A 25,677-nucleotide genomic window follows, 5' to 3' on the forward strand; every position below is an offset into this window, starting at 1 on the left:
TGGTCCGTGTGTACGTTATAAAGGTTTAAGATGCTCTGATTCTGTAGGACTGTGGATTCCTCTCCTGGTTCACCTTCAGCTGCCCTGAAATGCCTGCAGTGTTCACCCGCATATGACTGGCTTTCATCATAAATTGTTGTCATGACCCTGGTGCCCAAGTGGTCCTCAATATAGTCCAGCAGTCTAGTGGTTGTTTGACTAAGCTGTATTATTTTAGGGTGCCTCAATTTTCTCCCAAGTTAATAGGATAGCAATAATATGAACATTTCAGGTACTTTTTCTTCATGCATACTATCGTTGACCTCTTGTCAAACTATATAATTATGCATTTATCATTATGGCTTTTGGAGTAAAGCTTTTTCCCTTTGATAGTGTATAAAATCCTCGAGGGGGAGGTGTATGATTCGTTCACCGCTGGGTCCCTGGTACACCCGACGGTCCTATCACAGATGCTTGGCAGTTACTCACTGGATGAATGAGGGAATGCCTGAAGGCCATTATCATACAGATATTACAGTGGCAGTGGATTGTAGGCTTACAAATAAGGACCAGTATGCTTTCACTCACTTACACACTTACTCATTTAGAAAGAAGGCGCCTGGGATATGACAGGAAAATTATTTTTCTCCCGCCCCCAGTGCGAGCGTCAAAGCCATCCGGACCCTTTGCCCGGGGGTCAGGCCGCGCTCTTCTCGGTTTGGAACTGCCAGCACACTTCCATAGATCGGAGGTGTGCACAGAAGCGGAGAATTCATTATAACCGGTTAGTCATCCGTGGAGATTGTAGACGCTGCCCGTGGGCGGGAAGCACCTGGCGCTTCCCGGGTGGGGCCTGTTCCCTGAGCTGCTCCTCGAGGTGGGGGCACGACCCGCCCACGAGAGCCGGGGCTCCTCCGCACTCGGCAGAGACACCAAGGCCCCTGCGCGGTCCTTCTCCCCGCGCAGCCAACTGTGAGATCCAGACCCACGTCTGCCGGGGTAACTTTTGGCGGGGGTGCTGGGCAGGAGAGCCCGCCTGGCTTGTCGCCCGACACCACCAGGCGGAAGCTGGAGCCCACCCTCGCTCTCTCCCCGGAGAGCTGAGGGCGGTGAGGCTGAAGGCGGGTGACGGGGAAGAGAGCCCAAAGCCCTGTAGGGGGAGTCCCGCAAACCCGGCGAACCCAGGCGGCGGACGCCCCCAGAGACCCCGCGGTATCTTGAGCGCGCGGCTTGCCCGGGGTCAGTCGAGTTGCGCTCGGCGAGTCAAGGATGACTCAGCCCGGCTCGGGTCGGTCTCGACTGCCGGTCGGCGCGAGGGCCCCACAAAGTTCCCAGGCACATACCCAGACCTCTAGCCGGAGCCGGGGCTCCGAGAGACGGGTCGCGGGCTGGGGGCGGCGGCGGGAGAGGCCGCGGGGAAGCCTGGTTCCTCAGGCGCCCGGGGCTTCCCCGACTTCCTGCCTCCGCCCGCGCGACCGCGCCTCCTACCCAGCGGGTGGGGGTCCGAGTGGGGAGATGGTGAATCCCCGAGCTTCGGAGGACTCCCTCATTCCCGAAATCCAGGGAGTCCGCCAGTCAGGATGGACCCGGAGCCGCAGTGCCGCCCCTCCCCGCCCCGCCGGCCGCTGCAGTCGCGCGGACCCCGGGCCTCCGCGGGTCAGAGCTCGAGCTGCTCGGCAGCCCGGCCCGGGTTCGGGCGCGCCAAGCCGGCCCCGCCGCGGCCCGAAGCCCGGAGCCCCGCGCTCGTGAGCCCGCGCCGCGCCGGCAGCGCGGCCCTCCGCGCCTTCCCTGGTCGGCGCCGCGACCGGAGGAGCGGCGGCAGGCGGCCACGCAGCAGTGCCCGCGCCTGACCGCCGAGCCCCGCTGCCATCCCCGCCGCACTCCACCCCGCGCGACCCAGTACTCCGCCGCGAGCCCCGGCCCCTGCTTCAGACTTTGGCCTCTTCCTCGCACCCCTTGCCCGCCGGAAAACTGCCCGGCGGGGCCGGGGGTCGCGCCACCTCTGCGCTCCTCAGCACCCTGTGACCCAGCCAGGGGGCCCTGGCCTCCAGCCTGCGCGGCTCCCCACACCCCCCATCTCCAACCAGCTCGGGGTGCGGGGTCGCTGGGGCCGGCCGGGGGTCAGCCCGAGAGTGGCGCCCGCGGCGGCGGACTGCGGAGTTGTAAAGAACTCGGCGGCCGCAGTGGGCCGGGCGGGGCAGGGCGCGCTCCGCCGCGGCCAAGGACACGCGAGTTTGCAAGTCCCCGCCCGCGCAGCGCCTCCCGCCCTCCCGCCGCGGCCCGCCGGACTCCCGGGGCCGCCGAGGCGTGGCCGGGCGGCCGCCGCTGCGAGAGGCGCGTCTCCCTGCCTCCTCCCCCGCCTGCCTCCCTCTCCACCTCTCCCCACTCCCTCCTCCTCTCCGCCCTCCGCCCCCCACCCCGCCCCGCTCCTTTTTCTGCTCCCCAAGTGCGCCCGGCGCGCGAGAGGCAGGCGGGGCGGCGCGGAGCAGGCAGCCCGGCGCGCGAGAGGCAGGCGGGGCGGCGCGGAGCAGGCAGCCCGGCGCGCTCGCCCACCGCCCGCTCGGCGCAGCTCCCCGCGGCCGCTTCTGTCGCTGCTGCCGGCGCGTCGGAGGGAGCCCAGCATGGCCGGACTGGGCTGGCAGCGCCGCGCGTCCCGGGGGCCCTGGGCGCTCCTGGCCGCCGCGCTTCTCTACGCCGCGCTGGGGGACGTGGTGCGCTCGGAGCAGCAGATCCCTCTCTCCGTGTAAGTGCGGGGTCCTGCGCCGCCCGGGGAGGGGATCCCGGCCTCCCGCGACCCGCTGTGCCCAAGTTTGGGCTCCTGCAGGTGCGGCCGGACGGGACCTGCCGCGGTCGTCGGCCTCGTCTCTAGCACCTGCCGGCCCGCACCCGCGTGGGGCGGCCAGGCTGGGGTGGGAGTCCCTCGCCCCCTCCCCGGGCTGGCGAGTGAGACCTGGAGAGGAGACCTGGAGAGGCTCACCGCCAGTGACAGCACGAACTTTGAAGCCTGTTTACCGCATCCAACTTACGTGGGTCGTTTACCGGAGCTCTTTGCTATCTTGCCGTCTCACTTCTTTGGGGGGCGGGAGAGGGTGGGTGAATTTCTTCCGACTAATCTTTGCCAGGTGATGCCCAGTTTGGGTGGTCAAGTTCTCAGGCAATGATTCACGTAAAATTTAGTGATCTTTCCAGAGAGCCTGGGGGCACTTTGCGCATTTTGAACTATGTGACCCCACCCCCCCCTCGAGCCCCCTCCGCGGTGCGCTCTGCAGTTTGGTGCTGGCAGTTTCTACCAAGGCGCTTTTTCTTTTTCTTTTTTTTCCCTCCAGTGTTATACCTCCCGGTTCCTTCAGCCACAGCCCCCGTGTGTGCGTGTGCGTGCGTGTTGACTGTGACACGCTGTTACATTTGTTCCTCTGCCCTTTCTCCCTATAGGGTGAAGCTCTGGGCCTCTGCGTTTGGTGGAGAGATAAAATCTATCGCCGCGAAGTACTCCGGCTCCCAGCTTCTGCAAAAGGTAAGATTTCTGTGGTGGCAGGAAGCGATGATTTTTTCCAGCACAGAAAATGGAGGCAGATTTAGTTTTCCAAACAAACGTGAACCCAGAGCAGCATCAGTTATCAGAGGTGCCTCTGATCCTCCGGTTTCTTGGCAATGTACTGTACCAGTGACTTCTCCCTACCAACCAGTTATTTTTAGATGACACTTGATTCTAAACACAAAGAAAAGCAGGATACTCAGTGGCACTGTCCTGGCCGAGGCTCGGAAACTGAGTGTTTTTTGCATGGCTCTCCTCTCTCTGTCGGTATTGCTGTTTCAGTATGAGAGCAGATGCTCCTCTGGCCAAAAAATGCTAACTTCATGCAAGGGGCAGAATCAGAGCCTATGTTATGCTGGTTTTCACCTTGCCCACGCTGCAGGCTGGGGTTCAGTGTATCAGGGAAAGACGCTGCACTATTGTTTGTCATCCCTGCAGTTGTACAATCCCATTATTCCCCAATCATCTAGACCCAGGGCTAGCATGCATTACATCATTACAGATAAGGGGAATGAATGTGGTTATCTTTCCACTCAGCTGCACTGCTGGGTAATAACCTATGAGAGTACTCCTCAAACTTAAGACATTGGTCCGCGTCCATATATTCTAGAGAGTCATGAGAATGGAGAATTGATTATTAGGCTTTTATCAGAAGCTGCATCAATTTTAATTCAAACAGGCAGCATTATGCTTAAAATTACACTGTGAGATAGATAGTCCTTTGCGCTCCCCTCCAAGGGAAAAAAAAAAAGGGGCAGGGGAAATGGGCTGGGGAGGAGAGATTAGAGGGGATAAAAAAGAATTTCAAGTTAACAAATCAATAGGATTAATCCAAGAATTCTCTCAAAGATAGAAAATAAAATTGCCCTTTCAGGGTAATTCTCTGAAAATGGGTACAAACAGCTTAAATTGTTAAGTTAACTTTTAAGCATTTAAAGCTGTGCTTTTTGGGCCAATGTAACATATGTGTCATGCATGCTGCCTGGTAACCAAGTACGTATTTTATTTATGGCATTCTGCTTTAGAGAGTAGCGTTTTTGGGGACATTGTATGAAACAGTTTGTCACATGAAATCTAAGTATCGTAATGAAGCATCATCCCACAATGGAATGACAGAGGTTAGCCTGGCTTAAAAATTGTCAGTAGCCATATTCTCTGAAACCTTGGAAAGACTGTTTTCTCACCTGTTATTTGGGGATGGAATTCATTGAATTATAGGCAGTTGATAAAACCTTGAGGTTATGATGTGCCTTTATGGACAATGATAATTCACATACCTGTGACCTGCCTCTCAGCTGATAGGAGTTGCTTCTTTTGCTCGTGTTCTTTTAATCTGGACCAGTCTGTAGCCTGCTTTGGCATTTTGCCTGTGTGTCAGATGTTTTATGTGAAGAGTTCTGGCCTATTGCATTGCCTGTGTATTTAGCTTATGCTTTTAAAGAAGAGAATATTTTGTATAACTTTAAAGAAATATTTTTCATCTGCCTGTTGTAGTTTAGTTATAGCAACTCTGAAAGTATCTCCTCAGAGCCTGTGAGCGTTTTTTTTTTTTTTTTATTGTGCTTACATATCTTGTACTCACATTTTGTAGGAGCCCATGAAATATATTTTTTCCTTCTCTCTGAAGTTCACACACACACACACCCCACACAAAATCCCATCAACCAAGCATATTGTTGGCTACTCTCTGATAGCAAATTGGAAAAAGCTAAAACCCTTCTGTTACCTTCTCATCAGCATCCTTTCTGATACTGAATTCACAAGCCTTACTTTGCTTTTGTCATGCTTACTGCTGGACAATTGGGTAATTATTTCCAGCTGTTTATGTCTTTTTTGTCATTTCTTACTGTTGCCTGGCATTCTGTAATCTGACACCAAGGGGAAGATGAGGTGTTGCTGGCCATTAGGTGCTGGGGTGGGCATTTCTTCTGCTCTGAATTGCAGTCACCGACCATGACGTCCGTCCTCTGACTGTGGCTTTCTCTGGCTAGGCAAGGACTTCCATGGGGCAGGGCATGGTAGACAACTTGGGGAGATATCTTTTGGCTGTCTTGGCCCGTTGCCCTTCATTATGATCTTTATAATCAACAATGAAGATTGATTTAGAGAGCTCAGAGTATGAATGAGAAATGATGTGAGGTGCTCAGAGTGTGGGGAGGCGTAGCATCATTTGGAAAAGCAAGGAGACTGTTGCCTTTCTCTTCTTTTTAAGTTTCTGGCCATGAGACATTACTCCTCTGAGTTAAAACTTTCTATACCCTTTTGTCACATCATTGCATCTTTGACAATTAAGATACTCTCGAAATGAGTTTGGAAACTTGGTTGAACAATGCATTAACACTGCAATAAGAGGATTCAAGGGTGTTGCATGATAGATTGTAATTATACTTTTAAGGCATGGACATTTAAACTTGATTTCAGTTAAGTAAGGTATATTGTATACCACTGAACAATTTTATGTACTCTATGTAATTTTTCTAATTGACATTTTATGTTATGAATTGATGTAAGGTGTTCATTTTTAGAATGGGAGTTTAGTAATTTTTGAACTAAGGCAAAAACTTTGCAAAATAGTTATTGTGAATGTAAGTTAAATAATAATTGGCCACCTATTTTAAGGAGTTTGGAGACTGGGAAAACTGCCGTTTTTATAACAGGGTAACAGGTTTTTTTTTAGATAATATAATTCAAGATAGCAGTATTATCAGTGATTTTATCAATATAATTATAGGTATTTAATAATGTGCCTCATTGTCACGGATTTAGAAAGGAGAATATTTCATTAGTTGTCTCTTTGTTCATTACCATGGCTTTAGCTTACAATAATATATCTGATATCCACTGCCAGACTTCCTATTTTTTGTCTTTTTGTTTTCTTTGCCTAGTGCAGGAATAGCAATCTATTAGTTCTTTATAAAGAGGATATTTTTGATTGTAATAAAAAAAGAATCTGCTTTTTAGCAAAGTAGACTGTTTCCAATGCAGAATGGAAGAACATGGGACTTGTATGTTGGAGTTGGAGTCAATTTTGAGAGGTTTTTCTGGTTGTTAGAGGACCTCGGGCCCCTGAAAGCGAAGTGCTCTTATGCGGCTGTGTGCCTGTGTCCTGCCCTCCTTAGCTGGCAGATACTGCAGGGGTTTCCATTCACTTCAACTTTTAATTAACTTTCCTATTTGACATATTCATGCCAATATTCAGCTGCCTCTATCTTGCTTCATTTTCCCCAGAGAATGCGCTTTGTGTGGGTTCTCTTGGAGAGGTACTGTTTCATTATCTTTCTATTTTGGGATTCAGTGAGAAGCATTCTAGTAGGTCCAGTAACCTAGTCTGTTAAACACTTGGGCTCCACACCCCTAACATTCACAATAAAAGGTATTAAACTGATGTGATTCTCATTTCATCCCTCTCTGGGAGAATTTGGTCGGAGCTGGATTTGTCGTTCTATTTAGTTCTGCATTCAGGGAATGTATGTTCACGGGAATGAAGGATTCTAATTACATTTTCCAGAATCATGGTGATAAATACACAGCGGAAATACAGGTACTGTATGTCTCTGCCATTAATGCTAGAAAAGAATTGACATTTACCTTGGACACCTCGTGCCGCACTTATCAAATGTGCTCTCCTTGGAATGCATAACCAGTTTTTTGCATTATCAACTATTTATTGAGAGGGCGGCTTTAATATATGAATGTGATGTCTCTTTCCACAGGACAGAGTCAGCAAAGTGAAAGGTTGGGTCTTTATTGCCATTTTGATAATTATGACTTTTAATCAATGTGGAAATCGATGGTCTTTTAAATAATTAAATAGGAGTATTCACTTATCAGGAATTAGGTAGCAGCGCTGTGTTGCCTATAGGAAGCCTGACACTCTACAGATTGCTTTTACTGGGGAGGCGCTACTTGGCTGAACATTTTTGTTGAATAAACACAGTTATTTGTCATCCTGCGAGATTAATGCATTCAATCTACGCTGCCCATGTTTTAATTCATGGCAGCACTTCAATTACTGGACTTCTCCCTGGCAGATTATTTTTCAAAGTCTTGAAATCTTGGAAATGACAGTTTTCAGTCTTTCAGGGCAGTTTATTGGTCTCATTAGCCCAATCACCAGGACATCAGCAGAGCAGGGTAAACCGGTTGGAATTCATTTCATGCTTCTTACCCACGCATATATCTTACTGCATTTATACACTCATACTCGGTCACTTGCTGACCAGATAAAGTTCTTTTTGTACGACTTTGCTAAGCCTGAGCTTCTTTTGTTCTTTTCTTTTTCTTTCCTTCTTTTTCTCAAAGTTTCTTTTCTGCCAGAAATATTTCTGCTTTGCTTTTTCCCTTATTAGGAACTGCTGCAGCCTGCATTGCTCAGATTTACAACGCTAGTCAAAGTTAAGTGAGGTGAAAACGTAGGCATGGTTTTCTCATCGGAGGTAAACTTCAGATTTTTAATCCAATGTAGTTATTAAATTTGATCAATTGCTCTGGTGCTCTCAGGCTAGTTTTATCTTGTCTTATTTATTCTAATACCAATGTGCTTTTAGGCAAACACACGAGTACCAAGCTACCTCATAAAGTCTGTCGGGCAGGGGCAAGCACAAATAACGTTTCCAGTTTTGAAGAAGACATAGCCATGTATCTGGAGAAGGAAATGGCAACCCACTCCAGTCATCTTGCCTGGAGAATTCCGTGAACAGAGGAGTCTGGCAGGCTGCCGTCCACGGGGTTGCAAAGAGTCAGGCATGATTGAGCAACCATCACTCACTCGCACTAGCCATGTATCAGGATGAACAAAAGTAAAAGAAATGTGAAACAGTACCCTGGGCAGCTGTGGCCCTGCCGGATATCCCATTGTCCTGCACTTTGGAGCACACATTTGTGGAAGTCAAGTTTGGGGGTTTAGGTTTTTCAGTCATCGATTGACCCTTGCTAGGTGTTTAATGCTCCTGCACACCTAGAGCAATAAATGACTTGCTATGTTGGGCTTAGTGAAAGAGGTGTACATTCTCTCAAGGATCCTTTGTTTCCAGACTGTCATTAGTCTGGATCTCTCATTACAGATACCAACTCATGGCTTTTTCTTTATCCAAGTATGTAGCCTCCGTCAGAAGTGAGTGGTGTTTATTTCAGGGGTCCCCATCTTTTGCAGTCACAGTGCTTGCCAAAACAGCCTCCCAAACTGAGATCCACAGCGTCTTCCAGACAGAGACTTTTCACAGCTTTCATGTTCCCTGGGACACTCTGATTGGACTTAGAGATTTGCTATGGCTGAGACTGAGAAAAAATGAAATAGATGTCGTAAATGCCAGCCTATGAATTAGCATATGAGAGCCCCCCTCCCCCACTCCTCTTTTAATGTAATTTTTATACAAGAGACATAATGGCCTTTGCTTCATCTCCAGTGGCTGCAGTGAGGCTTTTGTGTATCATGTAGCGAGAGGAAAAGTTCCTCATGTCAGGCTCCTGGCGATATTGATAGAATCTTCATCAGCCCTCTCTGGTCCATTAAGCAAAAGTGAGCTTCTCCTTCAAGAGAAGAAAATGGAGAGGAAGGGGAGGATGCTTGCTTTCCCTGAGTATTTAGTGACCAGCACATTTAGCTGATGGTCCCTGAAATGCAAAGCCAGCCTCAGAGACTCGTTCCTGACAGTCCGACCTGGACCACAGCTCACCCTCTGAAGGTGAGGCATCTGCTCAGCTGATGTGTTTTAAGGGATTTCTCTTTGTGTAGCCAGCGTGTCTACTTTTCAGAAGAAAGTCATTTTACAGGCATAACTTTGAAAAGGGTGCAGGGTGTCTTTAATAAATGGTATAACACTCGTTGGGTGCTCATTCCAAGGCTGTTTAAATAAGGCATTACATATAAGGTGTATCATGGTTAGATGTTGCTGAGCTTCTTGGTTATCCCACGTCAAGATTATGGAAATAAACAACTCGGTAGCCACCTATTAATGGGCAGTTCAAGGCCATATTGGAAAGGAGAGCATTATCTCTTGACAAGAAATAGATGCCTCTTTCTTCACTTTGTGCCCTCCCGTGTATTCATCTTGGCATCCAGTATTGGAAAACAGTACCCCCCCAAGGTTAAGAGAGCCATTACCACGTAAACAATCTGGACAGGCAAGTTGGACATGGTTATGTATGGCTGTGGGTTCGCAGACCATACTGCTGGTTATTCATTTTAGGTGAAGCAACTGCCAGATGATATTTGGGGCTGGTACATGTCCTTACCACTTATTAAGTTTGTGCATGCATGTGCACACATGCCAGTAGAGACAGAGGCTGCTCATCACAGAATGTGCCAGATGCTGCCTGCTGATGGGGAAGGTTGTCCTTGTCCTCTTGGGCTGCTAGCAAGTGCGGCTTGAGTGGGTGAACTGGGGTGCTAGGACAGAACCAAATGATCCAGTCCACTAGGCTCAGGTTGTCTGGCATCTGAGACATCATAGGCAGCTGCAGTGGAGGACCTGCTGAGACCAGGACCAGCTACATCAGGGGTCCCTAGTCTCCGGGATCTCATGCCTGATGATCTGAGGTGGAGCTGATGTATTAATAATAGAAATGAAGTGCACAATAAATGTAATGCACTTGAATCATCCTCAAACCATCCACCCCATCCCCGATCCCATGGAAGAATGGTCTTTCATGAAAAGGGTCCCTGGTGCCAGAAAGATTGGGGACCACTGACATAATTTGCGGGACCCAGTGGGAAAGCAAAACGTGGTTCCATTTGTTAAAAAGTTATGAAGAATTTCAAGATGATGATAGCTGAGCATCACAGCAAGGAGGGGGCCCATCGGGACTCGGGTGAAGCCCCCTGCAGGACAGGTCGTGCTCATTTTGGCTTTCTCTTTTCCCTGCTGGGTAGCTCATCCTCTCATTCTATTTTGATGTTCTGGCCACAGTCAGCTGGGGAGGCGTCCTTTGCCCATCTTTTTTCATCATTGTAATAGGTGCAGAGCTTGGAGCGTTTTCAGAGACATACATCTTGGAAGCTGCAGTGTTGTTAAAGCATAGAAAAAGGTCACTGGCCTAGGAGTCTAAGAGCTGTGGTGTTTGTCTTTGTGTCTTTTCTGTAGGTATTTCCTGAGTGGCCTTGGGCAAACTGTCTAATGTAATAGTAAGAACAGGTAGCATTCCCTCAGGAGTTCCTACATTCCAGGTACCGGATGAATACCTGACATGCGTCATCCCACTGAAATCTCTTGGCTACCTGATGACTCAGGTACTACCATTTGCCCATTTTTCAGATTTGGAAGTTGAGGCTTATGGAAATGAAGCAGCTGCCCCCAGGTGACTGAGCTGGGCTTCTGGAGTCTGCTTGCCTGGCCGCAGTACTGCTGTCCTCGCTTGTCTTTGTGTGACCTTTTTTCATCCCCCCTTCCTGTTTGAAAACAATGTGAGTAATACCTGCATTTCCCTACTTCCTGGGTGTTTTGGAGGATTAAATGAGATAACATCTGGGAAATTACTTCGAAAACAATTAGAACCTAAGAAAACAGCTGAGAGGACAGGGTTTGGCGTCAGATGGACTTGGCGTTGAGTCCCAGATCTGCCGTTTCCTAGCTGGGTCACCTTGCAGCATGATGCTTCTGAACCTGCTCCCTCCAATGTGAGAGGAGACTGGTATCTTCTACTTTACAGGCTGTAATGAAGATTAAATGAAATAAAAGGCGTAAAGCACTTAGCGCGGTGCCTGGCACGTAGAAGCTTTCCGCGATTGAGCTGTGAAAGTCATTATTGGTGGCGTGAGACAGAGACGAGCTCTTCAGATAACCTTCAGTGAGCATCTGTGGGGCCAACTCCATAGACGCAAGTGAGCGAGTGCCTGAACGGGGGAGTGGGTGCCAGGTGCCGGCAGGGAGGAAGGTGGTCCCACCTGGCACCTGACGAGAGGAGTCTGAGGAGCCAGGTACTGCAGAGTGGGAGGAGGAGGCCACAGTGGACCCAGCCTCTGCCCAGACCTTTTATTCTCCTCCTCAAGGTCGGCTCACTTCCTCCTAGAGTCGGGGCGATGCCCACATGAGACATCGGGGTTGAGGAACTATCTCGGGGGCTTCCTGGTACCCCGTTCCTGGCTTGCCCTGCTGTGCAGGTGGTGGATCAACTGAGGAAGGACCACATAGTTTAGAAAATCACCCCCAAACCATTGGTACCCGGGACTGATGGATCCAGAGAGTCTGACTGCCCTGGAGGCTTCTTAAAATCTACCAAGATTCTAACCGGCTCAGGAGAACAGACTTTTCAGTGGGACTAGACAGGAAGGAAAGGGACTTTTTGGGGGGAGAGTAATGAGACAAGCATTCTTTGTATTAAAGTAGATAATGCAAGGCGTCTGCTGGGGTCTTTAGTTGCACCGGGAGATGGCCTGTGTTTTCTACCTGTCACCGGTGGCTTGCGGCTCAGGGAGATGGAGCGCAAGAAGATGGTGGGGCTGGACTCGGATGGGGGCGTTCTGACCCCCAAGCCTTTGACTTTTCTCTGCACTGTGCGTCACCTGTGTGGGCTGCTCCCACATGAGCACAGCTTCAGTGGGGTCGTCAGGACCTCAGCAGGATGAGAAGGGCTGGGTGGGTGGATGCTGGCGGCCTCTCTGGTTTCTTTCCTCTAGATGTGCTTCCGCAGGTGGGATTTCAGGAGGTGTTCTGTTGGCAGCAAAGACTGACTTTGTGGGTGATGGGCCCCCACAAGTTGGGGGAAGACTTCCCTTGTTCCATGGGAGCTTGTGCCATGATGGGCCAGGAATGGTTCCTAAGGGAGACAGGGAAGGTTGACTAGAGGGGCCCTGGCTGGCAGGGCAGAAGGGGGGCTGTTGAGTACCTTACACCTCTGCTCAACCAGAGCTGCCAAGGAAAAGAATAACCTTGCGGAGCTCCTGAGCAGGATTCAGTCTTGGCTAAGGAACAAGGCCTCAGCCATTCTGCAAAAAGCAGGGAGCATTTCCCATCACGTTTTCCTCCAAAAGTCAAACCTGCTCTTTATCCGTTTGCTCAGGTCCCTGAGTTTGGCTCCTGAGGGCGTGTTTCTCACACTTGATGGTTTGATTCCTTTTCCTGAGACTTTAGTGTTGTGTGTTAAAATGGAATCAGTGGTAAAATTTGCCCTTGGAGATGCCACCACGTTTTAGACACCGCCCCCCCGCCCCTCAACCGATGCTATAAACGTGACCTTGCATTTCCTTCTTTGGAACTCTGGGCTCCCAGGAAAGAATCTGTTGTTGTTGTTTAGTTGCTCAGTCATGTCTGACTCTTCATGACCCCGTGGACTGCAGCACGTCAGGCCTCCCTGTTCTTCACCATCTCCCAGAGTTTGTTCAGTCTCATGCCATCCAACCATCTCATCCTCTGTCATCCCCTTCTATTCCTGCCTTCAATCTTTCCCAGCATCAGGGTCTTTTCCAATGAGTTGGCTCTTCACATCAGGTGGCAAAAGTATTGTAGCTTCAGCCATCAGTCCTTCCAATGAATATTCAGGGTTGATTTCCTTTAGGATTGACTGGTTTCATCTCTTTGCTGTCCACGGACTGTCAAGAATCTTCTCCAACACCACAGTTCAAAAGCAGCAATTCTTCGGAGCTCAGCCTTCTTTATGGTCCAGCTCTCACATCTGTGCATGACTACTGGAAAAACCATAGCTTTGACTAGCCGGACTTTTGTTGGCAAAGTAATGTCTCTGCTTTTTAATACACTGCCTAGGTTTGTCATAGCTTTTCTTCCAAGGAGCAAGCGTCTTTTAATTTCATGGCTGCAGTCACTATCCACAGTGATTTTGGAGCCCAAGAAAATAAAGTCTGTCACTGTTTCCATTGTATCCCCATGTATTTGCCATGAAGTGATGGGACCGGATACCATGATCTTAGTCTTTTTTAATGTTTTAAACCAACTTTTTCACTCTCCTCTTTCACTTTCATCAAGAGGCTGCTTAGCTCCTCTTCACTTTCTGCCATAAGGGTGGTGTCATCTGCATATCTGAGGTTATTGATATTTCTCCCAGCAATCTTGATTCCAGTTTGTGCTTCATCCAGCCTGGCATTTCACATGATGTACTCTGCATATAAGTTAAATAAACAGGGTCTAGATTTCTATTGCAGTGAGCCATGCACAGCTGAAAGGAGATTTTTAAAACACTTTTATTTATTTGTAAAACTGTGTTAATTTTAACTTTTGGCTGCACTGGATCTTTGTTGCTGCACCTGGCTTTCTCTGCTCGTGGTGCATGAGCTTCTCATTGTGGTGGCGTCTCGTTTCCGAGCAGAAGCTCTTGGGCACACAGGCTTAGTAGCTGTGGTACATGGGCTCAGTTGCCGCACGACATGTGGGATCCTCCTGGACCAGGGGTCGAACCTGTGTCCCCTGCATTGGCAAGCAGACTCTTAACCCCTGGACTACCAGGGAAGACCCTGAAGAGATTTTTTTTTTTCTTCAAAGCATGTGCTTTGGTGTTGAATTCCACTCTGTCAGTCACTAACTTTCTCTCTCTGGGCCTTGGTTTATGCTTTGACTGAATAGAACTATTAATAAAAGCTCCTGTATCATAGGACTTTGGGGAGGGCTAGATGGTAGAACACAGATGACGTAGCTTCGAACAATAGGTGGCACCTGGGAAGCCTTAGTTCTCTGGGCCACTCTCTCACTTACAGTTTCAACTTCATTATTAATGAAGAGCAAGAGAAACTTCTGGAATTTTAGTCACTTTGATCCCACAATGAGTTCATAGGATAAGGCCATATATGTCTCGCACATTTAATGTGACGGGGCACAAAGGCAAACAGAAGTATTCATTATGTTCCCATGGAGGTGGATGTTTTTATTTTTTGCTTTCTTTTCCTAATTCTTCCCATCCCGTCTTTTGTACAGTACAGGTGGGCAGTTGGGGAAGTCACTTTTGTTCCTGTTATCCGTGTGTACTGTAATTTGCAAGGCAAGGTGAGAGAAACACGGGGCAGGCGTTTGGCTCTTTGTACCTGCGCCATCCGAAATACCGCTTCCATTGTGCTTTGTCAAGGCAGAGGCGGAAAAATAGTGTAAAAAGAACAATAGGTGTGGGAGGCAGTAAATCCGTTGGAGGTAGGTAATCTTTGGCCACGAGTCATAACATATGGCTTTACTCCTAGCCTCCTACCAGTTTCCATCATCAGTGAAATTTCTCTTAACTCAATATACTGCATCATGTCCAAACAGCTCAGTAAGCATAGGTTTTTGCCCCCCTTGACATCAATGAAGGGGCTTCCCAGGTGGCTGAGTGGTAAAGAAACTGCCTGCCAATGAGGAGACGCAAGAGACTCAGGTCTAATCTCTGGGTCAGAAAGATCCCCTGGAGTAGGAAATGACGACCCACTCCAATATTCTTGCCTAAAGAATAGGCAAGCATTATCCATAAAATTCCATGGACAGAGGAGCCTGACTACAGTGCTTGGGGTCACAAAGAGTCGGATGTGACTGAACATGCACGCAGGCAGTCATGTCAGTGATGATTGTTTGATTTCTGGGACCCTCAAGCTCAAGTTTGAATGTTATTTCTTTTTGATATTGGCTTGGGTTTCTTTCAGAAAGCTGTGGTTTTGAAGGCATACGTTGAAGGAATCATCGTCAGGCAACCAGTAAAAGACGTATGTGTGTGTGTGTGTGTGTGTGTGTGTGTTGGCGTGTTTTGATATACACACGCTGTCTTCCCTTTGTTAAAGACTAGTAACTACTTTAAAATTCCAGGGTCTGTAGCTAGGTTCCAGTATTTCAGAACATCAGGAGTCATCTGGTCACCCCAAAATAAGATGTAAGCCTCTCAGGAAAGGGCTCACAGCTCACTAATCTATTGAAAAAAGCCAGCAAGACACATTTCCTGGAACAGGAATTTCAGAATTATGGAAACATAGTTGGAATTCCTATTTAAACAACAAGATTTTCAGTTACTTTTGCATGAAACAAATGCCTTATGAGTGATATGAAAAATATATAAACTGAGAAAGAAATTAGAGGATTATGGGTTTTTTACATTTTATTTTAAAGAGAAGCAGTTGGTCTTGGGAAGACAGAACCATGTAGAGGTAAAAGTCTGGATCTGAGACCCACCTCCCAAGGGTACAGTCCAATGCTACTGCTGACTAGTCTCAGACCCCTGACAAGTCAGTTGCTGAACCTCAGTGTTCTTATCTGTCAAATGGGCACAATGGTACTGACTTCTAGGGTGGTGATGAGAGATGCAAGTGAGAAGATGCACACAGGATGGTTGACAATAAGTGGCTCAGAGGAAATATTTACAAAAGGCAAGCGACTGCTGCTGTTGTTATTATTTTTCTTCAGGAGCTGCTTCCACATATCAGGGCTGGTTGGCTGCTGAAGACAGTAGTTTGTGCACTGAGGGGGTAAGCTTTAAATCAGGCCACTCGGCAGTCCCTCCACCAGAGCTGCCCACCACTGAGCCCCACAGGGTCTTCTTAGGCAGGAATCATAATAATGAGGCAGGTACTTTGCATGTGGTGCCATATGTGCTTTATTTGTATGGTTTCGTTTAATTTCTCACAACCACTCCTGTGTTTGGTTCTGTCATTATCTGTATGTTAGAGATGCAGAAACCAAGACAGAGAATATTCCTTTGACCAAGAATGCCCAGCTCCAAGTGACCCAGGCAGGCATGGAACTGTGTCTTGTGAGTCCTGTTCAGCTGCCTGGCCTGGGGTGAGGTCTGAGGAGGGACATCTGGGTACTCCTAGGATGAAATATTCCCCATGCTTTGGTCTTGGCCTGCTAGTGACTCCTCAGGCGGTTGGTGGCAATTTCTTCTATGCTCTTAATCCTTTCCCCAACAGAATTCTCATTTTGGTGAACTGTCATCTGCTTTCATAATACAGAATGAAAAAGGAGCTGGAAAGAGGGATGAGCCCAGTTCGCCCTCTAGGTTTCTATACTTTTCCTTTTTTTTTTTTTTTTTTGGTACTAAAACAATATTGCTTGTCTTTTGATTTCTTTTGAGGGTCAGCCATCCCTCCCCTTTTGAGGGCTGACTCTTAAGAAGCCTTTTTGAGAATCTCACTGAATTTGGCTAAGTTTCCCTTTGTGTATATCCCATGATGTGGAAGAGCCAGGTAGGGCTCTGGGACCCCGGTATTAATACATGATGGATCTGACTTTGAGATCCAGCCTGGCTCTAGTGAGTTTCACTTCCTTATTTGTAAAATGGGATCATGGTGAGCATTGTCAATATGCAGTAACAGTCTTAGCATAGAACTGGACATCTGGAAAGTGCCCACTAAATTTTAGCTTCCCCTTTTTTGTCATCCCCACTCTTTGTCTTTCCTGGATATTTGTTGGAGCTTCTTTTTCTTTTTCTCTCTGGGAAAAGAGAATCATGCATGTTTTTCTGCATGATTGACAGTTAACTTGAAGGCTCCAGCCCTTGGGCCCACAGGGTCAGCTGTATTTTGCATGGAAAGAGTCTGGCGGATCTGTCTGAGCCCAGGCAGTTCTGGGGAAGTGTGATATCCTGAGGACCCTTATCTCTTTCACTGGGGGTGGGGATGTGGAGAAGGAGGCAGGTAAGCTGGACCTGAAATCTCCCAGGGCAGGCTCGTTCAGGGAGAGGGTCTTCCTTTGGCACTTAGGGCAGAGCTGCCTTTGGGGTGGGCTTCCGGGGCTGTCTGTGGAATGCATGAATGTGCAGATACACAAAGGAGCCTTTTCCTGATGCTCACGCGCTGGTGATGGGAACAGCGCTCTTGAGCACAGACCAAAGCATGGTCTTTCACATTCCTTTCTGCATTACCCTCCAACACTGGGTTTTCTGAGCCCCCATCATCAGGTGCAAATGCTGCAAAAAGTCAGGGCTGCCTCCCAGCTCCAGCTCTCCAACCCTGAAGCCCTGGGGATGGGTCCCTTGCCCACAGCCTGCTTGGTGCCAGCAGGGACTGCCAGACCTTCCAGCCAGCTGGTCCTCACTTCCAGCCCACGACCCTCTCTCTCCTTCTCCTTGGGGAACATCCCAGCCCAACTCCATCAGCCCCCTGAAAACGTGGCTGAGTCTCCCCACTCTGGAGCCTTCCAGCCCAGCAGAGGGGTCCTGGCGGCGCCTCCGCAGCGCCAAGCTGAGCCGCTGCGGCAGGAGCACCAGGCGAGACCGATGGGGCCGCTGCAGCCGCCGCCATCAACCTGGGGGCGGCAGCTCGGCAGAGGCAATTAGGAAGCTGCTGCAGCTAATTCCACCAAGTGCTCCACTGCCACGTTCCTGGTGACATTAGGGAGAAATGTGAATTTTAATTTCCCTTCCTTTCACCTTCGCGTGGGGTCATTACCTGGCCTTCTCCAGCGCCCTGCTGACCTCGAGATGCCGCACGGTGTTTGCTGAGCATGTCACCTTCCCTGTGTGGCTTCCTTTTGTTTTACAAGTGTTTAGGTATTTTGTTTGGTTATTTTGTACATCCTGGGGACAGTGTTTCTGCGTCTGTGCATTGCAGGCGTTTGGGAACTGCGTCTTCGTCTGCTGCAGCATCCACGGTGCAGCGCTCCCCGCTCCTGGGCATCCTCTCTGCATAGGCTCCTTCCAGCACCTCCACCAGGATGAGACCTTGTGAGAAACCAGAAAGCAAGTTTGGGTGATTTGCATTGGTATCGTGGGAGTTCAATTGTCCCTTCTCTTCCTCCGGCCTGGCCCCTGCACACGCTGAGAATCTGCACCCAGCACAGCCCCTCTGAGCTGAGCTGGAGCATCTGGCTGGGAGGAGAGAACTAAATGATATGGGTTTAATGGGGGGTCGTTTAGCTCCAGCCCCGCCTTCTCCCAGTATCAGGTCCACAGAATCTGGCATTTTGAGGTTCCTGAAGAGTCTTGAGTCTGGCTTCTCCCTGGCATGTTAGTCTATGGAGCCTGGTGAAACTTGCCGGGTGATTTTTGCTCTGTGGAGCCCTCCGTGTCTTATCATAGCGGGAATTTGCTGTGTGGCCTGTGGTGGCTCAGTGGTAAAGAATCCGCCTGCAAAGCAGGAGACACAGGTTTGATCCTTGGGCTGGGAAGATCCTCTGGAGAAGGAAATGGCAACCCACTTGAGTATTTTTGCCTGGGAAGTCCCATGGAGAGGGGAGCCTGGTGGGCTCCAGTGCATGGGATCAGAAAGAGCTGGACATGACTGAGCGCCTGAACGGCCACAACATCAACACCCCACAGCCATCAGAATTTGGTGCCGTCTCCTACCTTCCTACTGAGCCTGAAGACTCACCCAGAAGGGCGTGAGATCTCCTAGTTGGGGCAGGTTGTGGGAACCGGCCCAGCCCTTCCAACTTGGGGGTACGTGCTTGGGACCTGGTGGCATGCCCCAGGGGTCACCGTGCTTCAGGAGTGGGCCATGTGTGACCTCTGACATTTCCCCCTCAGCCCGCTCGCTTGTGTGTTGATCAGGGCACTGAGGCCATAGACGGGAGAAAGGCGTCATGACCCTGTGCTGGTTTCTCCCAGGACCAGGGGAGGCAGCCTCTAGCCTCATGGCCTCCCCTCCCTGCCCCAGCTTTTCAAAGCTCCCCTGCCGCCCTCCACAGGAAGTCTTCTCTACTCTCCAGGCAGAGGGGCCTTTGTAACAGTTCTTCGGATTACATCACATTTAAGCCTGACTTTCACCTAGAGAAACTGTTCCCCCAAGGTCTCTCTTTTTTAACAGCCAAGATATCTTGTCCCAATGCATCAACGGGGAATGGCCCCCTTAGTAACGGGATCTACATTAGTGAAGTGAGTAGGAAACTGAATGATTAATCAAGTGTGTGTGTGTATGTGTGCACGCTCAGTTGCTCAACTGTGTCTGACTCTTTGCAACCCCGTGGACTTAGCTTGCCACGGACTGTAGCCCGCTAGGCTCTTCTGTCCATAGCATTTTTCTGGCAAGGATACTGGAGTGGGTTGCCATTTCCTTCTCCAAGGGATCTTCCGACCCAGGGATCAAACCTTTGTCTTCTGCATTGGCAGGCGGATTCTTTACCACTGAGTCACCTGGGAAGCCTGACAGTTGAGTGTTTATATATTACTAATAAATCCATCTGATAACCTGAGGTCTCAACCTTCTCCTTTTCCACAAGAGAGGTTCACAGGACCAAATGCTTCTTTTGGGGGAGAATCTCATGGTTTAGGAAAATTGTTAGCTGTCTTAACAGACTTATAAGAACCCATTGGCTTTTGACCAAATGTTGGGAATGTTTTCTTGCTTCTTCCTTCCCTCATTCCTTCCTTCCTGCTTCAACAAGCACTCGTGGAATACTCAATGAGGCATGCAGGGCTGTGCGGGGTGCCAAAGTCGCTTTTCTGCTGTGGTCACCTTTGGCATCCTTGCCCCAGACGCTTTGGTGACAGCACGCCGCGCACAGTCCCACACCCGTCAGGCTGGGTCACGCCTCCGTGCCTCGGCCCAGGCCATTCCAGCCGTCGACACTGCTGACCCTGTTGTCCTTGTCTGGTTGCTGGGCCCGGACTCTGGAGGATGTCAGACTTCGGTGTGCAGAAATACCACCCGGGGAGCTGCTTAAAATGTATAATTCCGAGGGACCTATCATAAAAGATCTGGACTCAGTAAGCTTGGTCCAGGGCCCAGGAATCTGCATTAACAAGTGTCTGTTAATTCTGATGGGTTCTGGAGACCGTGCTTTGAGAAATGCTATTGTATGCCACCCCAGGAAGGCCCTGGCTTCCCCCAGAGATCCAGTTATTCCCTCTCTTTTCTGCTGGGAGGAAATACGCACATCTTTCTGCCATGGTTTGCTTCCATGTCTGTGTGTCCATGTGGAGTCTGTTCCATCCTGGGCCTGGGCCGGTGGCACTCAGCCTCTGAGCCCAGCCTAAAGCTGGCACTGGGCGCAGCCCTCTGTGGCGTGCATGGCATGACTGGAGGTTTTCTCTGCAATAGGTATGGGGGCTTTGTCAGGCATTTTATCTTGTTAGTCAGAAGGTACCCAGGAGCATGTCTGATTGTTGAAGCAGCTTATTTATAAATCACTGAGCGGGGTTACAGCGGCCATTCTCCAATTTGTAAGATGGGGAGAAATTTGTTGACCTGTCAACGATGGTTTTTTCTTCTTACCAAATAGGTTCCTGGGACCTGTGGTTACCAACCCTGTAACAGAAAATTGTTTGGTGAACATCACTATGAAAGACGCCATCTGCTTCCCATAAAGGTTATTCCTAATCGCCCTGGTACAAGAATTGCTCCCCCGGGGGCTCCTTGGGCATACAACTGCATTTTTTCTAAGTCAGTGGCTTTCAAACTTTTTTGGCCATGGTCCACAGTGAGAAAAACATGGTTCAATGAACCCATTCCGCACAGCTTCACATGGGAAACACCAGTTTCATGAATCCACTAGGCTTTATTTCCTGCAGTGCAGTCTGGTCTATTTGATCGGACTGCACTCTGCCCTACTGTATTTTATTCTCTTCTCTTCTCTTCTCTTCTACCCTAATCTAGACTACCCTAACCTATTCTATTCTATTCATTTTAGAGGGCTGGCTGTGAGCAATACATTGATTTCATAACCTAATAAATGTGTTAAGGGAAGAAAAGTGGTCTAAATGTTACCAGGGTAAATGATTGGCTGAATTAATTTTGTTCTGGAATGTGTAGCATTCATCTTTGAGACTAAAGTTGTGTTTTCCACAATAACAATAATAGATGGTGATAGCTAATGTCCATCAGCCTCTTTTGATGCTAAGGTCTCTGTGCAAATTTCATTTCGTCTTCTCAAGAACTCCATGTGATGGGTGCTGTGAGAGCCCCATTTTCTCGATGGGAACCTTTAGATTCCGGGAGGTGAAGTGACTTATCCAAGGTCACAAAGCTAGTATAAGTGGTGGCATTGGTTCTTGATCTTAGGGCCACCTGACTGTGACCCCTGTAGTCTTAATTACCCGTGTTTGCATTTGCCTCTTCCTATTGCCAGTGGCCACCTTAATTGGTCCCAAGTGTTGCCGTTGGCATGGGAAACCCAGTTAGTGGCAATGTGGGGATGGCATGATGGGGGCAATGGGGAGGAGATGTGAGAAGATGTGAGAGGGAAGTTTGGGAAGCACAGATGAGCAGTAGTCTTCAAAATACCTGATCTCTTGCTTAGCACTTAGAGAATTTGCAAAGAATATTTGTACCCGTGTTATATCGGGTCTCCTCCTCTCAGAGCAGCCGCTGCATCTGGTATTTGTTATTATACCTAGTGGGCAGTTATTTGTTTTCTCATCTCCTCTCTGACCAGGGGTCATCATTCAGAGGGGAGGCATGAGGCCTTGGTCCTTCTTGGCATGCCCAGTGGCTGGCCCAAGGAGATGCTGCCTGAGCATCTGTTGAATGAGCAAGTGCATGAAGAGACCCTTTCACTTTAATCCTCACAACCAGCCCTGAGTAGTTTTCCATCCTGTGTTGCATTTGAGGAACCTGGGCCCAAGATCACAAAGCTAGTGCTGGGACAGTCAGGTGGAGGACCAGTCCAACTCCCAGATGCAAAAGTGACTATTCCATTCATATTTATTTCTTTTTGGAAGGTCAGTTTGGTGACCCCACCTCCTTCCAAGAATTTATCTTCCTACCCTCTGGATGTGGGTTTGCTGACTTGGTTTCCTGGGTTTTTCTGGTTGTTTGGATGTGATGGGGCTGGGCCCGAGGGTTGCAGGTCTAGAGAGGGCAGGACTCTGGCTCGAGTCTGAGGTCCAGGTTCCAGCTCTGGCTCTGATGCTGCTGAGCTCTGGGATCTACTTCTCCCTGAGTCTGCTGCGCTCCATAGAGCTCCAACGACCCTCGGCACTGAGACTCAGCATGGTTGCCAAGGACGGCCCATCCTACACGTTGCCTGTCAGCTCCACCGTGAGATGGGTGGTACTCTTACCATTTTGCCATTGACCGTCCATCCTCCCAAGATCTGTTACTCTTCCTTTGTCTGAACCAGGCCCCTGCTGGAGTAGAGGGAGGTAGGGAGATCCTGCTGCCTCCACCTTTAGGTACTTAGAGTCTCTGAGGAGCAGTGAGGGCAAACTCTTGAGAAGACAAGGCGGACTCAGCCACATGGCCAAGAGAAGACAGAGTAGAATCCATGCTGGGGGAGGCAGAAAACACATCCCATCGTGCTAAAGTCTCCCCTGCATCTTTGCTAATGTTATTTCCCAGGAGTCTTTGTACCATAAACTTGTTCTACTTGTGTCAGGGAATGGATTCATCTTTAAATGTAAAAAAGCAAAAATAAAAGGGACTGAAATATTTGACATATGATGAAGTTCTGTGATATTTTAGTCAGTGAGTAAATTGATATTTATATAACCTGGTATATTCATTTCCCCTGATCCACCCTCCCTTGAATGTTGACTTAATAACATGCCTGACTAAATGACGTTAATTACTTTAAATTGCCAAACTGGAAAAAAAAAAAAGTAAGCCAGCATTCATTCAACAAGTGTGCTGTGATCTTTTCTGGCTGAAGCCAGAAGAGCTGAAGTGTCTTAGGGGAGAGAAGGGTGGGATGTAACCTGAGCAGCTCAGGAAAAGGGACTTGTACATCCTGGGAACACGGGCTGCTTGGGCCAGACATAGAGTGGGGCTGGGGGTTAAGTTGAAGCCACTAGAAGCTGGCTCTGGGTTTGAATCCTGGCTCCACCTGTGACTAGTATATGGCCTCGAGAGCTGCTTAACTTCTTATTTCATATTTTCTCCCTCTTTAAGTGATCTCTATCTCACTGAACTGTTGTGAAGATTCCATTAGATCATGAGTCTCAAATTGAGCTCGGGGTCTGGCAGTCGTAGGAATCCAATGAATGGCAGCCATCATTATTCTTACTGTCTTGGAGTCACGCACCCACCATCTGAGGTCATTGTCATTGCCTGATCTGGAGGCCATCAACTCTCCAAAAAAAGGCCATTGGCTTGTTCATGGCTCTATTTTTGGTTCCCACAATAGTTTCCATCAGTGACTATTTGGGGAATAAATGAATGATTGCGGGGAATGAATGAACTTTACAGGTGGAAAGAACTGAGGCTCAGGGCGGTTGGCTGGATCATAAGGGACAGCATAGAGATTCCCACCAGCTCTGCTGTGTCCTCAGCCATGACCATAAGCTACTGGTGACTTGATGGCTCCACTCTTTGGTGCTTACCTAAATTCCTGGGAGCTATCCCATTCGTTCCCAGTGATTTAAAGGTGAAGTGTGTGTGTGTGTGTGTGTGTGTGTGCACTTTCCAGGACAGCATCCAAGAAGATAGGTCGTATTAGATGTAGCCTCCTGGTTGTTTAGAAACTAATTGGTCATTTTCATTCTGTGGCAAAATAGCAGACTGGTAACCCTTTGCTCTTTGGGGAAAAACTCCTTAAATGCTCCTATGTTCTGACATATTGCAAAGTCCCACTGGAATGTTGACATAGTTTATACCCATCAAGGCCACACTAGAGGTACTTTTTCTGGATCTTGGGAAGGGAAAGCTTGTCCCTTTGAGCTCTGTGTGTAGGTGTCATCTTTCTCTTGTAGGTTGCAATGGTGATTTTAAATCTCCCAGTTCACCTCCTAGCCCCTAAGATTCCCATTGCAATGGGCTGTGAAGCTCCACTGTTTCTCTTCTTTTTCAGATCCGTTTTGCGGGCAAGATTGCTAGGTTAAGAGAAGAAGAGAAGGAGAGGCAGAGTGGCTGAAGTGTGAAGAGGAGTACTTGCTGCTGTTTTTAAAAAGTCCTTGAATTCAGCCCTTGAGTAGTGCAGTATAAATTTGAGAGATGATGGCTATTAATTCTTTGCTTCTTGTATAACAGCTTTTAGTCTAGAATGTCAAAATATATCAATAACACTTTCTTTCTCCATTTCTCCACTTTGTGTGTAGGAGGGAGGTAGAGAGCATTTCCAGAGAGATCACTGCTGCTCGGACCGTGGCTGGTCCTTAGCAGGAGCATGAGAAAAATTCTTAATTTGATAGTTTCATTTGTTTATTCATTCTTCATTCATTCATTTATCCAACAAACATTTTTACCTCTTGCTACTTTGTCCCGGGTACTACGTTCAGCTGGGGATAGAGGACAAGAGAAATGAAGCGTAGCCTTTACCCTCGTGGAGATTACAGTCTAGTGCAGGAATCAGGCATTCCTCAAAGAGCTAGACCAATGTGTGCATGTGTCCCTGCAGCGCTCTCAAAGTGTACTGACAGTATGTTGCTGGGGGGCCTGCTCTGGTCCGGGGCCACAGGGGGCTTTGCCGAGGGGATGAGCTTCATCAGAAAACTGAGGGATGGCAGGAATGAACATGACAGCGAGACGGAAGAGGGGACCATGGATCCTGTCCAGCCTCACCGCCTCGCCTGGGCCCATGCTTCAGCTTCTTGCAGAGGTTCTTGGCCCCAAAAGTCATCCCCCACTTTCTTTTCAGCCTTTGCTGCTTCTTATCCCACTGCCCTAAACTCCCGCCCTTGTCCCTAGAGCTGCCTGTTGAGTTTTCAGTTGAGCTTCTGCTAAGCCAGGGACTCAGTCCTCCATTGCTGCTGCCTTTGGGAAGCCTTCTCCCATCTTGACCTCTTTTCCCTTTTATACCTCCCTATGGTCACCGTAATTGACCTTGGATTCTTATTCCTGTCGTACCCTCTTTAGACCTTTCCCCTCAACTCCACAAGCTGTTTGAAGCCCTCTGTCTTTATCATCTTCGAGTTCCTTGTGGCTTCCTTGGGTGGGCAAAGCCCTGGGATGATGACGATGAAAACACACAGATACTTGTTGAACGTTTACCAAGAGATGGACAGATTGAAAACACCTAACACATATTAACTCATTTAATCCTCACAACAACCCACAAGAGCAAGTTACTCTATTATTATCCATATTTAGCCAATGAAGAAACTGAGGCCCAGAGTCTGTTAGTGACTTTCCAAGAGTCACTTAGCTAGGAAGTGGCAGGACTGTAGCTCAGGCCTTTTGACTCCCTGGTCTGGGTTGGTAACCACCGCAGCACACTTCCTTCCTAGCTCGGCCCGCGTTAGTCGAGCTGTATGTGAGCGGTCTGGCAGGTACAGCCCGGCCCCGTCCAAGACCGTGCACACGTGCAGCCTCCCTGAGTGATGAAGGAGCAACTGGCTGAGGCTGGTCCTTCAGGTGGGAGGAGAGGCAGGGGCGGGAGTTGCCTTCCGTGCTTGAGAGCTTGTTCCCATCACAGCAAGCAGGGAGCAAGGTTGATGTGCACACTGTTCATGGC

At 48.9% G+C, this 25,677-nt stretch overlaps 1 protein-coding gene across 4 annotated transcripts in view; it reads left to right on the plus strand.

The window, feature by feature from the left end:
• Window positions 1–2,483: 2,483 nt before the first annotated feature.
• Window positions 2,484–25,677, plus strand: part of CACNA2D3 (calcium voltage-gated channel auxiliary subunit alpha2delta 3) — an 853,893-nt gene continuing 830,699 nt past the window's right edge. For all 4 annotated transcript variants that reach the window (XR_006264409.1, XM_043442153.1, XM_043442156.1 and 1 more), the window contains exons 1-2: window positions 2,484–2,722; window positions 3,412–3,493. Coding sequence is in view for 3 of the 4 variants with exons in the window: in XM_043442153.1 (XP_043298088.1) it covers window positions 2,601–2,722; window positions 3,412–3,493 (204 nt within the window). In the remaining variant the exon portion in view is untranslated. The remainder of the gene's footprint in view (window positions 2,723–3,411; window positions 3,494–25,677) is intronic.

This window comes from Cervus canadensis, chromosome 22 (genome assembly GCF_019320065.1).
Source record: "Cervus canadensis isolate Bull #8, Minnesota chromosome 22, ASM1932006v1, whole genome shotgun sequence".
In the NCBI taxonomy this organism is placed as follows: Eukaryota; Metazoa; Chordata; class Mammalia; order Artiodactyla; family Cervidae; genus Cervus; species Cervus canadensis.